This window comes from Mustela putorius, unplaced genomic scaffold, assembly GCF_011764305.1.
Source record: "Mustela putorius furo isolate JIRA1106 unplaced genomic scaffold, ASM1176430v1.1 tig00003898_pilon_pilon_pilon, whole genome shotgun sequence".
Classification (NCBI taxonomy): domain Eukaryota; kingdom Metazoa; phylum Chordata; class Mammalia; order Carnivora; family Mustelidae; genus Mustela; species Mustela putorius.
The window spans coordinates 18224661-18246824 of NW_025422047.1; the positions used below are offsets into that span (position 1 = coordinate 18224661).

General features: G+C 38.5%; 1 protein-coding gene across 3 annotated transcripts; it reads right to left on the reverse strand.

Moving 5' to 3' along the window:
- Positions 1 to 18: 18 nt before the first annotated feature.
- On the reverse strand, positions 19 to 21295 carry ARPP19 (cAMP regulated phosphoprotein 19). Of its 3 annotated transcripts, XM_045067634.1 has the most exons (4): positions 21211 to 21295; positions 20947 to 21001; positions 8119 to 8241; positions 19 to 4214 (listed from the first exon to the last, which is right to left on the reverse strand). In XM_045067634.1, the coding sequence occupies exons 2-4, from the start codon at positions 20989 to 20991 to the stop codon at positions 4044 to 4046; spliced, it is 339 nt and encodes a 112-aa protein (XP_044923569.1). In that variant the 5' UTR covers positions 20992 to 21001; positions 21211 to 21295; the 3' UTR covers positions 19 to 4043. The 3 variants fall into 3 exon arrangements, with proteins under 3 accessions (XP_044923569.1, XP_044923570.1, XP_004755458.3); XM_045067635.1 differs by lacking the exon at positions 20947 to 21001 and having other exon boundaries at positions 21211 to 21265; XM_004755401.3 differs by lacking the exon at positions 21211 to 21295 and having other exon boundaries at positions 20947 to 21195.
- Positions 21296 to 22164: the final 869 nt, after the last annotated feature.

Here is a 22164-nt window from a genome sequence, read left to right on the forward strand (position 1 = left end):
TAAGACAAAAACTGCAAATTAAGTGAATAGAAATTAAGTAGATCAATTTATTTTTTTGTATATTTCACAAGTATAATTTTGGAAGGGCTATTTGACAAATTTCAGCATTAACTGCCAACTCTATAGACATGTTCAACAAAAGCATTTACTCTTGGCCCTTTAATACAGGCATAGTGTTCTATTGCATCACAAATGAGAGATGCAGTAACAGATCTGAGGGCTTATTAAAGAAATTAGGTGTTTTTTCCAAATGTTATTTGGTTGATAGTAACATAATACAAACATACATGAATGGTTTCATGACTACCAGCAATTTGCAAAATAAAACCCATTAAGTCTACCTACTTTAAAGGCCAAAACTAGTAAAACAGTATTAAAGTTGGTGTTCTTAAATCCTTAGATTAACAATCAGAATGAGGTTTTTTTTATCCCAATTTTATAAGGTGTGGTGGGGAGTCAGGGGAAGAAAGGATATGGGTGGGTGAGTGAGGGTGGGGGAATGGCAGTGCATGCTGGGTTGCAGAGTTGGGACAGTGGCTCAATTTAGTTATCCAGACTAGGATAGTGTTTTAGCAAATTAAAAATGTGTCCTAAATGTGGCATACTGAGAAGGATATTCAAGGCTGATAATTCATCAGCCCTAAACATCATTTAATGAATGCCATCTGGAGGCTTAAGAAGTAAGCAAGGATGGGGTGGGTTAAGTACAATGAGGTGAAAAAGGAAAATGAAAAGTACAAGAAATGTGTTTGAATGCTAGGGAGTGTGAAAAGGCCACCAGAAAAACTTACTTTTTGTTGCCACTCAGGTGTACTCTTCCTATAGGCTACCTGCCCCTGGATCACCAAACACCAAATTTACAGCACAATTTAAGTAGAGATTACATTTCAGTTTTGCTAAAACGTCCACTGATTCGGATTGAGAAAGAATACACAGCTGATTTAGTAAGAAGTATCCATAAATATTTAGAGGTATGGTTTTGTTACATCAAGTAAAAAGCAACTAATTCCAACTCTTAAAGTAAAAACGAACAGAAAGGCCTTACCCGGCCTGCCTTGATGAATAGTTGACTTATTTTTAGGTGAGCAGCACGTGAGTATTGAATTAACTTGTAAATAGACTATAAACATCCTGCTGCCAGTTCATCAAAACAATCCAATAATTCTTATTATCCCAATATGCCAAGAACTGTAATTGTTTTAGTGAGATGTAGCCTTCAAAAATGAAATGTTTCTCAAAATGCTCTACCAATGTAGGAGCTACTGGACGTCAAACAGGTCATTTATTTCAGACTTTAGCCAATTTTCATGAAATATTTGTTACCCTGAACTTCAGTTCACTCTGACATTCATTTAGAATAAATAAGACAATTAAAATTAGCCATTTTTCAAATCACAACTCTCAAATTAGAGAAACGAAGAATTAAACTCATCTAGTCAACATCTTCATTCAAGCAATGGTGAAACAGTGCAAAATTATGTCTTCAATAAACTGAGACTTGAGAACAAAAATAACAAAACAAAACATAGAACAAAAAATAGAAAAATTAAAAACCTCTGTATCCCAAGCACCAATAATGGAGGCTAAGCAATTATACCTAAAATTCTTACTGACAGGTCTCTCCCTAATGGAAAATCCTGAGATTTTAAGCACTGTGACTTTACAGAAGGCAGGTTGGTTTAATGAGGAAACTTACTTTTAATAAAAAGACAATCAACAGTATTTTATTTTGGGCACTTACTCAGTATTTCACAGATCCTCAACAAGTTTTGAGGTAGGTTAAATATCAGCATTGTATTTTACAAATAAAACTTAAAGGTTATATCACTTGTTGTAAACTACAGCAGGAGTCCTAGCATGGTCAAGAAAAACATGGTCTCTGTGATCTTTTAGATGAATCGTCTTTGATGTGTAAATTTAATGTTGACAGCTTGCAAATATTCACCAAAAAAAAGACTAGACATTACAGAAATTCTACTTTGGGGTATTTCCTAATTCTTAAATGGATCCTATAATGATTATATATATTGTGGAATCATCTACTTGCTCCCATCACAAATATATTTATATAGAACTGATCCTTAAAATTATAAACTAAAACATTATTGAGTTCATTGCTTTTCTGCCTTTTGGGGTGGATGAACAGGAAGATAATCAGCAAGCCTTACTCAGAGCGCTAGGCAGCCTTTAAGTGCAGGTGCTATGTTCAAGGCACCATTTATAATGATTTGGGGTTACAGGAAAGCAAGTATACAGATGGAGCCAAGATCTAGAAAAGATGCCTGGATCAAACAGGGGAGGCCCTGTGCAAGTCAAAGATAAAGAAAAAAATACTATCATCTCCAGTTACTGATCTTCACTGTCATGCTATAGCATTGTATCACCTATGGGAAGGGCTCTTAAAAGAGCAGTAAATGTATCCCACTAAAGTCTGTTAATTAAGATTCTTACTAACTAGATAAACCACAAGTAAAATTAAATTGATTATTAAAGTGACTCTATAGAAGTAAAATATCTAAATATTTAGTATGAGTATGTTCCACCTACCACATAAATGACTTTAAGCGTCACAAGTATAATTCACTTAGCTTGCTTAAAATTATTTACCAGAATTCAGCTCAGCCTGACACGGGTTCCTGGGCCAGTCTTCTCAAGTATTTGTTTCAGAATAAAGTTCCTTTTATTTAAACAAGTGTCAAATATTAGTAATAATACAGGATTAAGAGTGGTTAACAACTGAGAAATTATAAGAAAAACATCATTGTTATAAAATATAGCATTCAGCAGAGCAAATTTCAAGAGTGAGGATATACACCTATGCTTCTGAACAGACTAAACAGCACAGCCGAGCACGATTTGAGTCAAAGAAGCAAGGAAAAAAAGGAGGGAGGGGCCATAGGAGGCAGAGTATCGAAGCCTTTTATTCTATTGTCCCCAAATTGACTGTGGAAGTAAAAAGTTTCTACATTAAAAAAGTTTATATAAATTACATGAATTGCAATTTTCATAAAAGTCAAAATGAAATGTTCTGCATAGGACAAAAGATATGCCTAAGCAACATATCGTATCTGCACAAGGCCACTGAATGTTATGGATATTAATAACAAATGAAAAAGCTTAAGTCTATGACAGACTAAGCAAAGATTTGTTTGGTATTCTATAAGCCCAAGATTGTAAACTACTCTTACTGTACAAAAGCTCTAATGACATACAGAGTTTTGTGTAGGAACTCTTGTGCTTCTGGTTGGCACATCATCTACTTTTTAATATGTGAAATTAATACAGACATTTGTGAGAGGTTGTGCAAAACTATTGTATTTACAAAAATGGCACAAAAGTGAGTTCAACAGTCGATGCACATGCACACTTCATTCACATCTTCAACAAAGGATATTCTAACACTACAGAACTGAGTAAGAATACTAGCTTCAACAGCAGCTGTTAAGCACTAGAGTCACAGAAGTTACACCAGAATGGGCAAATATTGCCCAAGTAAAATTCTATTGTTAAAGCTGAAACAGGTTTAAGGCCATTCAAGTTCAAGCACAGAGAAACAAATCTTTCAAAACCCCATCTATATTTGTTTGAAGAATGTGACCTTCTTTCCAACTTGTGGTCTTAAACTTCTGTTTTACAAAATCCAAAAGGAAAATACAGAAGAAATCAATACAATAAAGGTTATATTAAATAAGAGTAACATACAAAGCTATAATTAAGATGAATTAAAGCCAAAAGATTACAATTGTAAAACTTGCTTGTTACTTGTTGAATCAGTCTATACTAGAAGTTAGGTAATATATACAATTATTTTCAAGTAGATTACTTTATGTTGTTCTAACATGTTCTCTTTATCAGTGCACTGTTAAAACTAATCAAAACTCTACACACAAATACTCCCTTACAATAGCAGCACACACTACCGCTACCTGCAAAGCTGTCATTCTCAAATGACTTAGTGAATGAAAGGAAATAAAAAGCAGAGAAGTAACATATTAAGGAGAAATAATGGGAATTAGAAGATTCATGCAGTTCAGCTCTTTTAATCAGCCAGCCAGCTTGCTAGCAACAAGGGATGGTTTCCGTTGAGGAAGGTCCTGTGGAGTGGGAATGTGGTCACCAGTGACCTCTGTCTTATCCGGAGCTGCAGTAGGAAGCTGCTTGTTCTTCATTTTTGCTTTAGCCATGTTGTAATCCCCAGAATCAAAATATTTTTGCTACAAGAAAAAAAAAATTGAGACTGGATTTAAAACTTACATATGCAATCACACTGATTTAACATGTAGATAAAATAAGTTAATCTAAAAAAATTTAAACATTAATATAGATGAAATAGCAAAGCTTTCTTGTACTAGCAGAAAAATCAGACTGAAATTCATGCTTTAATTATTTTGAAAATAAAAACACTTAATCACCAACTAGCATTTAGAACGTGCGACACTTTCAATTAACCTTGTATTATTATTATTATTATTTTTTAAAGATTTTATTTATTTGACAGAGAGAGAGAAATCACAAGTAGGCAGAGAGGCAGGCAGAGAGAGATAGGGGAGGAAGCAGGCTCCCTGCAGAGCAGAGAGCCCGACATGGGGCTCAATCCCAGGATCCTGGGATTGTGACCTGAGCCGAAGGCAGAGGCTTTAACCCACTGAGCCACCCAGGCGCCCCAATTAACCTGGTATTATTAAAACCATTAGAGTTCCTGATATCTAGGATGAACATTTCTGCAAGGATTTAAAATCAGTTATTTGAATTAGAGCAGTTCACTAAAATCAAAATTTTTTGTAAGGTTAAAATATAAATGTTAGGGGGGCACCTGGGTGGCTTGGTGGGTTAAAGCCTCTGCTTTCAGCTCAGGTCACGATCCCAGAGTGCTGGGATGGAGCCCCATGTTGGGCTCTCTGCTCAGCAGGGAGCCTGCTTCCTCCTCTCTCTGCCTACTTGTGATCTCTGTCAAATAAATAAATAAAATCTTTAAAAAAAAAATAATAAATGCTAGGGTAACAGAGGAAACCAATATCTGTGATCCAGATATCTTTAAAACAAACAAACAAAAACCCTTTTTAAAAAGTGAGAAATGATATAGCTGAATTTAAGACTTCATTTCCCAGGGGCGCCTGGGTGGCTCAGTGGGTTAAAGCCTCTGCCTTCAGCTCAGATCATGATCCCAGGGTCCTGGGATTGAGCCCCACAGATCAGGCTCTCTGCTCAGTGGGGAGTCGGCTTCCTCCTCTCTCCTGCCTGCCTCTCTGCCTACTTGAGATCTCTGTCTGTCAAATAAATAAATAAAATCTTAAAGGGGCGCCTGGGTGGCTCAGTGGGTTAAAGCCTCTGCCTTCGGCTCGGGTCGTGATCCCAGGGTCCTGGGATCGAGCCCCACATCGGGCTCTCTGCTCCGTGGGGAGCCTGCTTCCTCCTCTCTCTCTACCTGCCTCTCTGCCTACTTATGATCTCTGTCTGTCCAATAAATAAATAAAATCTTTAAAAAAAAAAAAAAAAAAAAAAAAAAAAAGACTTCATTTTCCTAATATAAAAGTGCTTATTCATTGACATTTGGTATAATGCAAAATCATTCAAGAGTTCCCTTCTCAAATTCTATATAATTATTTCTTGATTCAAGGAGCATTTTCTTTCCCAACTATTTATAATATTGACTACAAGATACAATGTTTATGAATTTTGACTTGAAGATTCTTAAAAAGCCATAAATAGTTGAAACTAGAGAAAAATTACAAAGACAACAGCCCAAATGCTAGAAAAAAGCTTGTTAGCATAAATTATGCTAGAGATCAGCAAAGGAAAAAAGTTTCCTAAACACTTAGTAATCAAATCTAATTAATAATTTAAGAGATGATTACATAATTTATTTCATAACTAAAACCACAGCAGTCAACCATTTCAAAATTAGAACTGATATAAATACATTCCATGCAGCTATATTCGTAATGAACATGTTTCTCATTCTGCTTTTCTATTTATTCCCTACATTACACTATCTTTGTAATAATGCTTTTACTTTTTAAAAAGATTTTATTTATTTGAGACAGAGAGAGACAGCAACAGAGAGAGTGAGAGAGAACATAAGCAGGGAAGAGAGGAAGAAGCAGGCTCCCCACTGAGCAGGAAGCTTGACAAGGTACTCAATCCTAGGACCCCAGGACTATGACCTGAGTCAGAAGACAGCTGCTTAACTGACTGAACCACCCAGGTGCCCCTTAGAGGTTTTATGTCTTTATATATTTGGTTTAATTCCTACCTTCCACCCTAGTATTTCAAAGATGTGAACCTTATTCTTTCATATAAAACAAAAAAGATTCTGTATTTAAGCACTTTCAAAAATATGTTTTTATTTACTTATTTTTAATTTTGTTAGAATTTTTATTAGGTGAGGTTTATTTATTTATTTATTTGGTAACCTCTACCCCCAACATGGGGCTGGAACTCAAGACCTGGAGATCAAGAGTCATGATCTACTGACTGAGCCAGCCAGGTGCCACACTACCATACTCTCTTGGTATAAAGAAAGAGAGTATATGACTTCACTTAAATGTGGAATCTGAAAGCATTAAAATCATAGAAACGGCAGAATGTAGTTGCCAGGGGCTAAGGGGTGGGGGAGATAGGGAGATACTGGTTAGAAGGCACAAATGTTTCAATTATAAGATGAGTAAGTTCCAGGGATCTAATGTACAGTAAGTTAACAATACTGAATTGTATACTTGACAATTGCTATGAAGAGTAAAGCTTAATGTTTCCCCCATAACAACAAAATGGTAATTATGTGAGGTAAGGGAGTGTTAACTAACCTTAGTGGTAAGCATTTCATAACATGTATGTGTATCGAATCATCACGGTGTACATCTTAAACTTACACAATGTTTTATATCAACAGCATCTCAATAAAGCTGGAAAAAAATATCCTTTTGCAATCTGATTTAAGAAAATAATCCATATATAACTACAGCCAATACCTATACAAATAAACATACACATACATATGGACATGTGTTTTTAACCAAACAGCAGATACCAGTTATGTTCAAGGTATTTATTAAAGGAAAAACATGATTTGACACCTGATTCAATTTATAAATTCCTTCATCTTTCCCTCTTCTCTGTGTGGTAAAGCATTTATTTTATTTTATTTTAAAGATTTTATTTATTCATTTGAGAGCAAGAGAGACAGAGAGCGCATACAAGCAGGCGGAGATCTGCTTGTGCATCTGACTGCATCTGAATGCAGCATCTGACTAAGAAATCAAGCAAAGGAAGAGGGAGCTGGCTCCCTGCTGAGCTAGCCAGAAACCCCAACTGGGGCTCGATCTCAGGACCCGGAGATCATGACCTAACCCTAAGGCAGACGCTTAACTGTCTGAGGCACCCGGGTGTCCCCCTGTGTGGTAAATCATGAGTCCTTTAATTTTTTACGAAATGGTTAGAAAAGAAAACCTAAGGAATGAACAAGTAGCATTATCTCAATTCAGATCTTATTACTAAGCAATAATGGTTTCTACCACACACAGAATTGGTAAGATTTTGAAAAATGTTTTCATTAATATGAACTATTAAAATTACCATATATAAACTGAATTAGAGTAACTCTGTAAAAATGTATTATGTAAAGGAAATAATAAGCTCTGCTTTTATAAAAGCTACCATTTCATCCAAATAAAAAATATTTTCAGTCTGCAGGTAAAAGTTAAAAAAAAATGAGCAGGGGATCTATACCAGCTTTTGGAAAGAAGGGGGAAAGGATATATATATACACACACACACAAATGGGCAAGTTTCAACCATTATCTACAACATTTTCTTTCTTACAAAGATTAAACTATTAACATTAAACATTAACATACTAAATCTAGGTGGTGGGTCCATGGGTTCTGCTATATTATCTATACCTTCTACATGCTTGGAACAGTTTAAAGTGATGAGCTGTTCATTCTTATCATACGTATTTATACAATGAACAATATAAAATACTGGAAAAATTATGTATCTCTCTACATAGCTGTATCTGGTAAGGTACAGAGTTATATATACACAGACACGCATTTCACAATTGCAATTACACTGAGTTCATAGGGTTTAAGCATTTTAAGATTATACATGAGAACTTACCCCTTTCTGTAATCGTTTCCTTAAGAAATCTGAACCTCCAGGCTTTTGTCCCAGATGAGGATACCTTGCTTTTAATTTTGCTTCTTCAGCTTTCTCTGGACTAGTCACTTTATCTTCCATTTCCTGAAATAATTTAAAATAAATTACTTGTCTATTATAATCCACTTATTTAAAATAATTCACCTTTTAATATCTGGATCCTGACTTTAGTTGTCGAGTGCCAAATAATGCAGCATCTGACTAAGAAATCAAGCACAGAAGCTTTTAAAACATCTCTGTCTTGTTTTTCAAATGATCCATGTGATAGCTCTATTATAGCTGTGATGCATGTGTACACCCCACACACTGGATAAAAATATCAAGATAACTCAGCTCTGAAGTCTTGCTTGCCATTACTTTCCAGTCATGTATAATACATTTATAGTTAGTCACCTTCCACGGAACTCATCAGCTCCTTGCCTATATTTAGAGAACCATCTTAATACTGTTAAAATTAAAAAAAAAAAAAAAAAAAAAAAAGCGCCGATCTCCTGTTAATCCAAGTTCATGTATGACCAGAAGCTCTGAGATTCTTTGACAGGAATTAACAACAGCTGACTTACCAGCAGATTTTCCCTAACTCAATATAGAAGACCTTGGTACTTTTATTTTTTTTTTTAAAGATTTTACTTCTCTTATGTAATCTCTACACCTAACACGGGGCTCAAGCTCACAACCCTGAGATCAAGAGTCACATGCTCCACCAACCGAGCCAGGCACCCAGTCTTGTATTTTTAAAGAAAAACATCTTCGTCAGGATCCCAGTCGATTGGGTGGCTGCCCTTGACTCAGGTCATGATCCCAGGATCCTGGGATCAAGTCCCACATTGGGCTCCTTTTCACCAGGGAGCCTGCTTCTCTCTCTGCCTCTGCCTGCTTGTGCACTTTCTCACTCTCTGACAGATAAATAAAATCCTTAAAAAAAAAAAAAAGTATTTGCCAACCTTCATATCAGTATATATTATTCCCTAAATTTCCCCCATATTTAATGACAAATACTGCTTATGCCAAATGTCCCATTCTTTAATGTATCAAAATGTGCTTTCTGACCAAATGACTGTCAGTATTTTAAGACTATTCAATTTTTCCTTTAAAAGATCTTATATATTTGAGAGCGAGTGAGCGAGGAGTGGTAAGAGGCAAAGGAACCAGCAGACTCTCCCTCCCCACTTAACAGAGAGCCTGACACAGGGCCAGTCCTAGGACTGAGATTATGACCTGAGCTACCGTCAGGCACTTAACCAACTGAGCCACCCAGATGCTTTTTTAAATAAAGATTTTATTTATTTATTTATTTGTCAGAGTGAGCACAGGCAGACAGAGTGGCAGGCAGAGGGAGAAGGAGAAGCAGGCTCCCTGCTAAGCAAGGAGCCCAATGTGGGACTCTGGGATCATGACCTGAGCCGAATGCAGCGGCTCCACCAACTAAGCCACCCAGGTGCCCCAACTTTTTTTTTTTTTTTAAAGTAAGCTCTACAACCAACATAAAGCTCAAACTCTTACTCCAAGATTAAGAGTTGCATGCTCTTCCAACTGAACCAGCCAGGTGCCTCTAAGCCTATCACTTTTTTTTTTTGAAAAGCATAAAATTTACTTAATACAAATTTTATGCCATACAAGAGGCTTCATAAGGATGAAGACCAAAGATATGGTTAAACCTGATTTTTATATTAGGTTTAATCAAAAGTAGAGAGAAAATGAAAAACAACAACAACAACAGGACAAAAAGGAATATGAGATGAAAGTGGTAAATGGAAGAATACACCAAGGCTTATTTGTTTAGTCCTTTCAGTGTCCCACTATCTCGGATTATAGGGGAAAGCACCTCTCATTTGAGGATCTTCTGACCGGCTTCAGGGGAAGGTCAAGAAGTCCTTCCTGCACATATCACTTCTCAAATTCCTTTAGCTTATAATATCCAAAATCATAAGCTGCCATATTTTGGGGTAGCATGTCCTAAACCCTGTCATTCCTCCAACTGAAACTTTCCCAAGAAGTTTCACAGTTCAAAAACTGAGTTGGTAGATTATCCCATAACCCACTGAATCTGTCTCAGTCCTGGGAATAAGTCAGTCCTTTCAAAAGTCATGTCTTATTTCAGGACATGGTGTTATAACTCCTACATTAGGTCTCTATACAGTATGATTGCTCATACCACTGGCATTTAAGAAGGGACTTTTTTCTTGCATTGACTTTTGTCAGTTTTCCCAAGATCCCATCTATAGACTCTGGAGTGACTGCAGTGTCCTAACCATCCCTTTATGGTCAAAAGAAACTATTTGTCAAGCTGAAAAAGGTCCTGTCTCTTCCCCTTATTCCTTCTCCTCTTCTCAACTCCTCTACATACCCCCTTCCAAATGTATCTGGTACCCGCCTGCAGATTAGGGCAGCAGGACCGAAAGGAGGAATCCACTCAAGCCTACTGACTTTTTTTTTTTTCCTTCAAGATTTTATTTATTTATTTGACAGATACCACAAGTAGGCAGAGAGGCAAATAGAGAGAGATTGGAGGAAGCAGGCTCCCCGTGGAGCGGAGAGCCCGATGTGGGGCTCGATCCCAGGACCCTGGGATCATGACCTGAGCTGAAAGCAGAGGCTTTAACCCACTGAGCCACCCAGGTGCCCCAAGCCTACTGACTTTTAACACCAGTTTTGATACAGTCTACTTTCTCCAAGAGCCGTATTTTATAGGGGAACAGTGTTTATCACTTTATGGTAAGTACAGAAGAAGAATGAATCAAGTAAAACAAAGTTTTCCTGATAGACAATGCTGGGCAATGACAAAATGCACCTTCTAGCTAATGAACTCGTTTCTGCATACCAGCTAGGCAAAAATCACGTACCTCCGCATATCTCAATTTTTCCAGGTTATTTATGAATGTCAAAAATGAATGATTATCCATAAATGCCAAGCCTCCTGTTCCTGTAAAGCCAGCAAATCATTTATGCCCAAAATGACTTATGATTTTTGGATGCATTTTCCTTAAAATTATATTCATACATGCTTTATAATCAGCTCTGTTCAGCTTATATGTCATCAATATTTCCTTCATCTTGACTAGCTTCCTCATGTGTTAGTACATCTTCTCATTTTCAGTCTTGCAGTATTTTGAGATTAAAGCTGCTGCTACTGTCAAACATACTTTTTCTATGGGACTTCCTTTGTATGTATGCTCCCTTTGGCTCCAAGTATCCTACCTTCCTTATATGCCAGTTTCATGCATCTATTTAAATTTTCAGTCTCTTTAAATGGTCACATCACTCACTTGATATACACAAAATTCAACTACGTGTGTTCAGCCAAAGACAGAGACTCTAAATAGTATCAGTTATTCTGCCAGTCATTCCATTCAAGAAGAGTATGCCCCAGAGAGAGCTCAAGTGTAAGGTGTGTGATGCAAACCGCCTATTCCCATGATGATCTCAATCCTGGGTTCCTTTCAGAATTTAAGAATTTCAGAATCAATGTTTTGTTTATCACTCTAGTATTTTAAAACTCAGCCCCTACAATACAAGTCTACCACCTAAGCTGTCAATTAATGGAAGGATCAGCCCAGACATCTGTTCAACCACTAGATTAAAAAAGTGACTACTCATCCTATTGAGAACTGATGGAACTGTCTCCACTATGATTATGACTTCATTGGGGTTTTTCAAGGGTGATTTTAGTTATATGTGATTCCTGCCTTACTAACTTTAGAATCTAACCACTATATAAGGTAGGACTATACTGTATTCATCACAAAAGCTAAAGAAATAATATAAATTTAAGGTTATCAGTTTAGTGCAGGAATATGGGCTGGAGTTTCTCTTCAGTGGCTCAGCCATCACTGTAGGCATCTCCTATAGGTGCAGCTGTACTGACAGTGGTGCTACTTAGGGGAACTGGGAGAAAGAACCTATTCTTGGGTTCCCCTATACAGTCGTTTTTTTTTTTTTTTTTTTAAAGATTTTATTTATTTATTTGACAGAGAGAAATCACAAGTAGATGGAGAGGCAGGCAGAGAGAGAGAGAGAGGGAAGCAGGCTCCCTGCTGAGCAGAGAGCCCGATGCGGGACTCGATCCCAGGACCCTGAGATCATGACCTGAGCCGAAGGCAGCGGCTTAACCCACTGAGCCACCCAGGCGCCCCTATACAGTCGTTTTTTAAACTGGTTAGCATTAAATATGGATGTTAGTTGAAAAGGACATAACTTGATCATAGCTTTTGAGTCCTCACACATTCCGATTAAAGGGTGTTAACAGAGTCCTCTACATTTCCACTAAAACCATCTAGCTTTCTTGGGCTCTCCATTTCCTTCATTTGAGTTGAACTATCAGTTCTCTATTTGTAAGAGAAATTCCGCAAAGTTTCTGGTATAGAGGTAGCAACTTTCTCTAATTTCTAGTGTTTTTGCAGATTTCCCTCACAGGAGAGGGCAAGAAAGTTGTACATAATATAACACTGTACCTGGCATTCCCTTATTTTCTAAATAAGGAATACATTCATGTATATATTTATACAGTATTAAGCATGTTCAATTAAATCAAAATAGTTTACTATAAAACATGTTTTGGGCAAAAGCATCTACAGAAAAAAATACCATTTAGGTTTAGAATGGATTTATAGTATGTCCTAGATAAACAATTTTTTAACTTTCTTGCCAAATACATAGCACAAGAACAAGTGTCTCAGAATTTCAGCTGCATTTAACACCAAAAGGGGGAAAAATACGACCAAAGCTGCATTTTTAAAACATAGTTCATACCACAAAGACATCTAGGATATTTTTCATGGATCACACAGAAACATTCTTAACTTTTTGGAAATGTAGAGTAATGGGACCTTACTGATAAGGAAGTTGAAATGCTTGGGCCTTGTAGTATTAAGTATAAATAATACATCAGGTAGCAGACTATGTCTATTGGCATTCAGCTCACACTTAACCTTTTTTTTTTTTAAAGATTTTATTTATTTACTTGACAGAGAGAGATCACTAGTAGGCAGAGAGGCCAGCAGAGAAAGGGAAGCAGGATCCCTGCTGAGCACAGAGCCCAATGCAGGGCATGATCCCAGGACCCTGAGATCACAACCTGAGCTGAAGGCAGATGATAAACCCAGTGAGCCAACCAGGTGCCCCCACACTTACCCTTCTTTAAAACAATCCCTTAAATGACCAGTTAGAAGCTACATTACCCAGACTGAATTCCTATTAGGTTCTCCCAATGACACCTACACCTGATTAAAAGGCAGGGGAGAAAGAATTCACTCTTCCTGGTGATGGGCCACCAACAACGTGAAGATGAACAGTAACCCAGGAGCTCCTGTAGAGGGACATCAAGCTGATAATTAGATGCTACTGAAGCTGCCACATGAGAGTATACATAGAGGATGCGGAGCTCAGAACAGTGCTCACTTGTGCAGTCAACAGCTTTCTGCAATTCCTCCCCTCCAGAATAACATCATCTTCCCTCTTTATTCCTTCACGTTTCCTCTAATAATTTGTATCCTAATTCCCTACATCATATCCCTTTGTTTTAAATACCCAAAGTGGTTTTGATAGTATTACATAAAATAAGCAATTCATCCCTATGGTCATGTTAAAAAATGCAAAAGGGCAAATAGAATTTGGTGATTCCCTGTTTCTGGACATCCTTCAAAGTACTTCCCTAAACACTTATTTTGGCTAGAATGAAAATAAATCTTGAAAAAGGCTAGAGACTTAGGAAGTAATAGCAAAAAAATTGGCGTACATTCATGTATACTGACAAGTCACTTTAATAACTTCCTCCCAACTCTGTGGAGATATAATAGACACATTACCTTATCAAATTTAAATGTCTTAATATATGAGGTTAAAAACAAAACAAAAGGGGAGCCTGGCTGCCTCAGTTGCTATAGCATGTGACTGTTGATCTGAGGGTTGTTGGGTTCAAGCCCCATGATGGGTGTAGAGATTACTTAAAAATAAAATCTTTTTTAAAAAGCCTCAAAATATATAAAGCAAAATTTATAGTAACAACTGAAAGTCTATCAGCAGAGGAGATTTTAACACACCTTCCTCAGTAACTGACAGGTGAAAAAGAAAAAGCAGTCAAGATACCAGATTTTATTTCTGTACCCAATAGCTGGGAAATATGTATTCTTCTCAAGCACAAATGGAAAACCGGACAAAGTACTAGGCTATAAAGTCTAAACCATTTTCATCCAGATCACCATCTATGACTATAGTTCATAAAATTAAAAGTCAATAATAAAAAAATTTATATAGCCCTACTATTTGGAAATTAAAATACATCACTAAGGGGCACCTGGGTGGCTCAGTGGGTTAAGCCTCTGCCTTCGGCTCAGGTCATGATCCCAGGGTCCTGGGATGGAGCCCCACATCAGGCTCCCAGCTCAGCAGGAAGCAGGCTTCCCCCTCTCTGTCTGCCTCTCTGCCTACTTGTGATCTCTGTAAATAAATAAATAAAATACTTAAAAAACATACATTACTAAAATAGCTTAACTCATTAAAACTGCAAAGTGTATAAACTCTAAAAAGCACATTAAAGAAATAATTGATGGTTAAAAAATTAATGGGAACTAAAGAAACTACAGGGAAAAACTACAGTTTTCAAAATTCTGTACTAACCAAACTTGTGGAGGATACAACAAAGGTCCCTAAAGGGCTTATATTGAAAGAAGAAAACAAAAATCCAATGAGCTATGTATCCAACTTTAGAAAACAAAGAAGAGAACCCAAACAGAATAGGAGAAAATAAAAAGCAGAAATAATGAGATTAAAAAAGAGATAAAATAGAGAGGATCAACAAAAGAGGAGAATGATAAGCTTAATCAAGAAATATTTTAGGGGCGCCTGGGTGGCTCAGTGGGTTGAGCCGCTGCCTTCGGCTGGGGTCATGATCTCAGGGTCCTGGGATGGAGCCCCGCATCGGGCTCTCTGCTCTGCAGGGAGCCTGCTTCCCTCCCCCCCCCCTCTCTCTTTCTGCCTGCCTCTCTGCCTACTTGTGATCTGTCTGTCAAATAAATAAATAAATAAAATCTTTAGGGAAAAAAAAAAGAAATATTTAAAAAATATATATATTTTTTTAAAAATTCAAATGTTTTCAAAATTTTATCCTCCAAGAAACTTTCATGTCATACAGCAATTTTACTACTTTGTAGAATAGATGCTAGTATGTGAGTGGATTCACTCACCTAAGTGGTTTCTATGTTGATAATACCTTCAGTGGGGAGAAGTGCAGAAGGACCATTAGATTTCTGGAACATTTACTCTCTAGCTACAAACCAGGAAACCAAAAACCCAGGATTATCATAACAAAGATAGATGCTTATCATGTACCAAAAAATTACCTAAAAACAGTATTTCAAATGAGGGTTATCCTCGATAAGTACATAAATTTATCTTCACTGTATAAGCTATATCTAGCACACAGCCTAATATTGTTAGGCACCTGAATTTTTGTGAACTAGTCTATTGAAGTACATTAGATACCCTTTTTGTAAGTAGGCTGGGCATAAAGTATAAAAACATACAGAGAAAAGAACATTGAGTTAGGAATTATGTAGTCTGTCACGGACTGCTAATAAATCTGAATGATTTATACCACTTTATAGCCTTCGGCAGCGAAATTACACAGCAAGATCAGCAATAAAAATCTGATCACTCTAAGCAAATTCTCTATATGCTCAGCAGTATGTTAACTGATGTACTGACTGATGAATAAATAGAAAAGATTAATGCAAGCCAACAAATCCTTTGGGATATTGCCAACAAAGTATCAGTACTGTTATCAAACTCTAAGGAAAAATATTGTGGTCCAATTAAGTCCTTGCTACTTGCACAGTGTCTGGCATTTAACAGGTGTTCAATAAAAACCTCTGAATAAATAAAATAAAATAAAATAAAATAAAATAAAAACCTCTGAACATAGTATACTCCAATTGTTTTAATAAAGCTAAGAAACTTTGTTTCACCATCAGCTTATCTTTGAAACATTTCATGTTATAGTAGTATAGGTTCAGGATTAAAAATCTAGTAACAGAGGCAAGCCTAAAACACTGCTGTATAGTACACTTGCTAAGATAGCAAAGAGATATATTTTTAAACTTTTCTGAGGTTTACCTCTAGATTGCTAAGAATCAAGGGTTGCACACAAAGCAGACCAGCAGGTTGCAATTTAAAAATTAAAATTAAAAATATGAGTTTTGGGGGCACCTGGGTGGCTCAGTGGGTTAAAGCCTCTGCGAAATTTCGGCACAGGTCATGATCCCAGGGTCCTGGGATCGAGCCCCCGCATCAGGCTCTCTGCTCCACAGGGAGCCTGCTTCCTCCTCTCTCTCTTGCCTGCCTTTCTGCCTACTTGTGATCTTTGTCTGTCAAATAAATAAATAAAATCTTAAAAAAAAAAAAAAAAGCCTCTGCCTTTAGCTTGGATCTTGATCTCAGGGTCCTGGGATCAAGCCCCAAATCAGAGAGCCTGCTTCCCCCCCATCTCTCTGCCTGCCTCACTGCCTACTTGTGATCTCTCTCTGTTAAAAAAAAAAAAGAAAAAGTTTTTTAGTTTAGCTTGAGTTTTGTTGTTGTTTTTTTATTTTTTAAAGATTTTATTTTAACCGACTGAGCCACCCAGGTATCCAGCCAAGCATTATCTTTTTTTTTTTTTAATTTTTTTTTTTTTAAAGATTTTATTTATTTATTTGACAGAGAGAAATCACAAGTAGATGGAGAGGCAGGCAGAGAGAGAGAGAGGGAAGCAGGCTCTCCGCTGAGCAGAGAGCCCGATGCGGGACTCGATCCCAGGACTCCGAGATCATGACCCGAGCTGAAGGCAGCGGCTTAACCCACTGAGCCACCCAGGCGCCCCAAGCATTATCTTTTAAACTGACAAAACAAAAGGGGATGCTTGAGTGGCTCAGTTGTTAAGCTTCTACCTTATGCTCAGGTCATGATCCCATAGTCCTGGGATCAAGTCCCACATAGGCTCCTTGCTTAGTAGGAGGCCTGCTTGTGTTCCCTCTCTCGCTGTCAAATAAATAAATAAATCTTAAAAAAGATAGAAACTGACAAAATTATTTTATTTTTATTATTTTTTTAAAGATTTTATTTATTTATTTGACAGAGAGAAATCACAAGTAGATGGAGAGGCAGGCAGAGAGAGAGACGGAAGCAGGCTCCCTGCCGAGCAGAGAGCCCGATGTGGGACTCGATCCCAGGACCCTGAGATCATGACCTGAGCCGAAGGCAGCAGCTTAACCCACTGAGCCACCCAGGCGCCCCGACAAAATTATTTTAATTGAGAGCTCTACTTGAGTTAGCTTCCTCCAAGACATCTTACTAACTTAATTTGATGACTCTTGTAATAACATCTCTAGAAAACCTGCTATTGAGATCTTTTATAAAAAACTTAAGGACCGGGGCGCCTGGGTGGCTCAGTGGTTTGGGCCGCTGCCTTCGGCTCGGGTCGTGATCTCAGGGTGCTGGGATCGAGTCCCGCATCGGGCTCTCTGCTCAGCGGGGAGCCTGCTTCCCTCTGTCTCTCTCTGTCTGCCTCTCCATCTACTTGTGATTTCTCTCTGTCAAATAAATAAATAAATAAAATCTTAAAAAAAAAAAAAAAAAACTTAAGGACCATAATATATAACATATATATATGTATACACACACACACACACACACACTCCTCTACTTTCATTCAGATTTCGTAAGTGGGTTTAAAAAGGCTTTATAGGACTATAGTCTATCCCTCCCCTTTTTAAATTGCAGTACAAACACTGTCATCTGTACTGATAAAGTACTTTGACAATGGTTTCAACTGAAAATTTCTGAGAAATTTCATTCAACCAACATTTTCTGAAAAATGAAATGAATGGAATCAATCAGGTAAGACAGATACTATGGGAAAAAAATAAAGGAAGGTCCCTGCTTTATGCTCACAATGAAAACACAATTACATGTTTTATGTCTCCACATGCCTCTTCTCACCATAGGACAAGAGCACACACCAGTTGACTGTGCTTAGTGTTATTCAAAGTGGAATTCACAGGTGACAGATCTAAGAGGTCTCCACTAAATTTTTTTTAATATTTTGTTTACACTTCAGTGATAATCTAGAAGAAAAGATATATAATCATACACTAGCACATCTGAATTGCCATCTCATATCTAAGTGCTATATGAGTTTCATCTGAGCTTTCATTTATGAGGAGACTAAGCAGTACTCTGTCCAAGATGAGAAAAGAACAGAGCTGAATTTAAAATATGTTTTTCTAACCTGAGGGTTAAATGATCACACAGATTAGTCTTTAAAAAGGAGAACTGAGTAATCATATGACCAGGGGACCATTAACTTGCCATATTCAAAGAGTTCCTGCACTTTAAGAATTGCTACCACATTCTCAATACATTGGAAGTTTCCTTTCAGCAAAATACAATGCCACAATGAATTAATAATTTACACAAATTTTGTCTGTATTTAATTGTTTTAATTTTAAAAAGTTTTTAAAGTAATTTCTATGTCCAGTGTGGGGCTCCAACTCACGATCCCGAGATCAAAGGCTACATTCTCCACCAACTGAGTCTTTCAGGTGCCAACTTTAATTTTAAAGGAATGTTAAAGAGATGTTTATACTTATTTTCATGATTGTACATATTTATTTAATATCCCAATAAAAAAACAGTGGTCTATACAGTTTTCTTCCCTTAACAAGGAGCACTCAGAGAAATAGTGACTTAGCTTTTAACTCCATAAGGCTCATCTCTTTATCTTAATTTTTCAGAGGCAATAGGCTAACATACCATAAAACTAAAAAAGTATTTTAGCTGAATACTTTGACTTTAATTGAAAGGTCAACTGGGTACCTAGAGAATAATCCGATTTTTTAGGTCATCTAACTATTCTTCCAAATAGAAGAAACAGGTGATTTGGCCCATATGAACACAGAAGTGACTCTGCACATTCTCCTCGTGTTTAGGGATGGTATCCATGCTACAGGCACTTAACATCTACAGCCAATCCCTAATTCAAGAAGAGACATTATATTACCCACACACTTTGGTAATGACAGCAGCCCTAAAACCAAAGGACTTGAATTAAATTTTTAATGTAGATATTCATGAAGAGAAAACATTCAAGACATGTTTAATACTGTCAGGGACAGAATATTAGGCTGTTCCAAGTAAAAGCATTTACACCGTAGAAATCAACACTTTACACTCTGGCAGCACACTAACAAATCTTGTAAAAGAAAATTACACCGCACACTGCTGTACATGAGAAGTCAAAACTGAGGTTGATTTCAGTGTTTAAAACAAGATAGCACAGACACAGTTTGTATTTTTTTTCTGAGTTCTGAAATCCCAACCAATTATGAACAGCACAATAAATATTTTTCAGTTAATAACTGACACTTCATTTTACAGTTAAGACTGTAATCTTTCAATTCTCTCTCTCTCTATATATATATTTTGTGTGTGTGTGTGTGAAAGATATATGTACATTTTTTTGCCATGTTTTGTTAAGTGTAAAAAATTTCCAACATAATTTTCATTGGAATATTCCCGAACAACATCATAACTTGGCCTATTACTTATGGTATTATTTTCGTTTTAAAAAAATACTTACAATATAACAAAACTATCCAACTGAAGAAAAGTTAGTATGATTAAGAACATACTGCATGGGTTTAGAACACTAATACACTAAATCAAATTTCCAAATTTCGATTAGGATCATGGGTAGAAGAACACTAAGCAGAAGCCCTTCCAAAGTCCAAGCATTAGGCCAAATCTATTTATGATAACGCCTCTGATTTTTCAAGAAAAAGTGCTGGTAACTTTCCATAAACAATTTAAGAAACAAGATATCATAGGCCTTGCCAGCTGCAAGTACCTAGGAGGGTAGGGCAGCAGAAATAATGATGGTGGAAGAGGTTAAAAACTAGCATAGATAAACGAGAAAGGCTTAATATTGATAATTGGAATTATACTGATTTGTGGCATATTTTCCTTCAATACTGCCAATGAGCTTACAAAACATTCCTATTTCTACGAAAACCCAGACCAACCCAGTTGGTAAGAATCTTTTAAAATTCAAGCTTTTGATTTTCAGTCCCGTGCCACATGCAGATCCCAGTGGCTCACATTTCTGCGCAGAACCGGCGCCAAATCTTTGTTACCTACGTCCTTTAAGCCTCACAACCACCACAGGAAGTACGATTATTCTTACTTTACCGATGAGGAGACTGAAAACTAAGGAGCTGAGCCACCGATCAAGGTTACACGGCCGACGAAGACTGGAACTGAAACGCCCGCCCGGGTCTACCTCACCGCCCCAACAAGAGACGCCGCCTTAGGAGTTAAAAGCATGCGGACAATACCAGCAGTTGGGAGAGTTAGTTCTCCCAGGGACAAATAAAACTTCCTACGCAAAGTGAAGCTCACGGAGAAACTTGGGTTCCACGCCCAAGAAACTGCTCGTCTGTGTAGTCGCGCCTAAGAAAAACCGCGATACACCGAGGCGCTAGGAGAGGCCGGCCTTCAGCGAGGACGTGGCCAGTGTTCAAACTCCCACCACGCTGGTGCAGGCACCACAGCTCCCGCCGGCAGCCGACGTGGGAGAGAGCACGGCCGGGCCGGCCGAGGATCACTGACTCCTCCCGCTCTCCGCTCCAGGCGCCCCGAGCCCACTCCGGACGCGACCCCGGCACGCGGCGAGAGCAGGCCGCCCGGCAGGCCCGGCCCCCGGCAACCTCGCCTCTGGGCCTCCCGAGCCGCAGGCGCCGCTCCCCGTGCACACTCACTCACCTTCTGCTCCTCCGCGGAGGCTGCCTCAGGGACTTCCGCGGACATACTGCTCCCTCTGCAACGAGACGCCGGGAGAAGATGCGATTTCCGGGTGGCCGAGGCCGCCCGGCCGCCGCACCGCCTCAGGCCCGCCCGCCCCCGCTCTCCGAGCGCCCGCGAAAATGGCCGGCGCCTTATGACGACACCGAGCCTCGCCGCGCTCAGCCCCCGGCGACTGCGGCCAGCGCGGGCCGGCCGCCCCTCCCGCGCCGCGCCCCTACCTACCTGACCCCTCTCCTCCGGCTCTGCGACACAGAAGCACTTCCTCTCTTCCTTCAAAGGTCGCGGCTCGCGCCTCACGTTACATCCGTCGGGCCCGATGCTTCCTGGGAATTGTAGTTTATAAGTGGAGCCACCACTCCCCACCCTTTTCGACCTGTTCCAGAAGCTTTGTTATTTCTACTTTTCCGGACGCGCCCGCTACGACTCTCTTACTCGCTCTCTGCACTGTAGCCAAGCATATTTTCTTTTGGGCGCTCCAGAGCTCTGTGCTGCTTCCTTTAACAAGTCTCCCCGCTCCGCTTTGCCAACTTAACCATATTCATCGTTCACATCCCCCTTCTGCGTCATCGCCTCTGGCTTTTTTTTTCCGAGCTCCTAACACGAGGTCGGGTCACATCTCTGTATAGCTCCCCAGCAACACACACTGTATCATTAGACATTAATTGTTATGATTACTGTATTGATGTCACCTTTCCTGCTCAGAGAAGCCGCATCAGGGCAGGGACCTCGTCCATAGTTGCTCATATTTTACTCCCAGAGCCCAGCATGTCCTAGGTGTTCAATAAATATCTAATGAAGGAATTAAAATTCCATTTATTTGTCTACTCCCGGGAGTCCACTCCCACAACTTTATGGAAACCCCTGGCACCAAACTCATCCATGACTTTCTTTCTTTCTTTTTTTATTTTAAGATTTTATTTATTTATTTATTTGACAGAGAGAGATCACAAGTAGGCAGAGAGAGAGAGAGAAGGAAGCAGGCTCCCCGCTGAGCAGAGAGCCTGATGCGGGACTCGATCCCAGGACCCTGAGATCACGACCTGAGCCGAAAGCAGCGGCTTAACCCACTGAGCCACCCAGGCGCCCCCATCCATGACTTTCTTAATTACCGTATCCGTTGACTTTAACTTTAATCCTCATTCTAATTGACATCTGAATAGCTACCGGCAATACTAT

Coding starts and splice junctions, on each gene's coding strand:
- ARPP19 (XM_045067634.1), bottom strand. CDS start 20,991: ATGTCCGCGGAAGTCCCTGAGGCAGCCTCCGCGGAGGAGCAGAAG. Junction 8,242..20,946: donor CCTCCGCGGAGGAGCAGAAG/GTGAGTGAGTGT, acceptor AAATTATTTCAG/GAAATGGAAGATAAAGTGAC. Junction 4,215..8,118: donor GGAAACGATTACAGAAAGGG/GTAAGTTCTCAT, acceptor TTTTTCTTGTAG/CAAAAATATTTTGATTCTGG.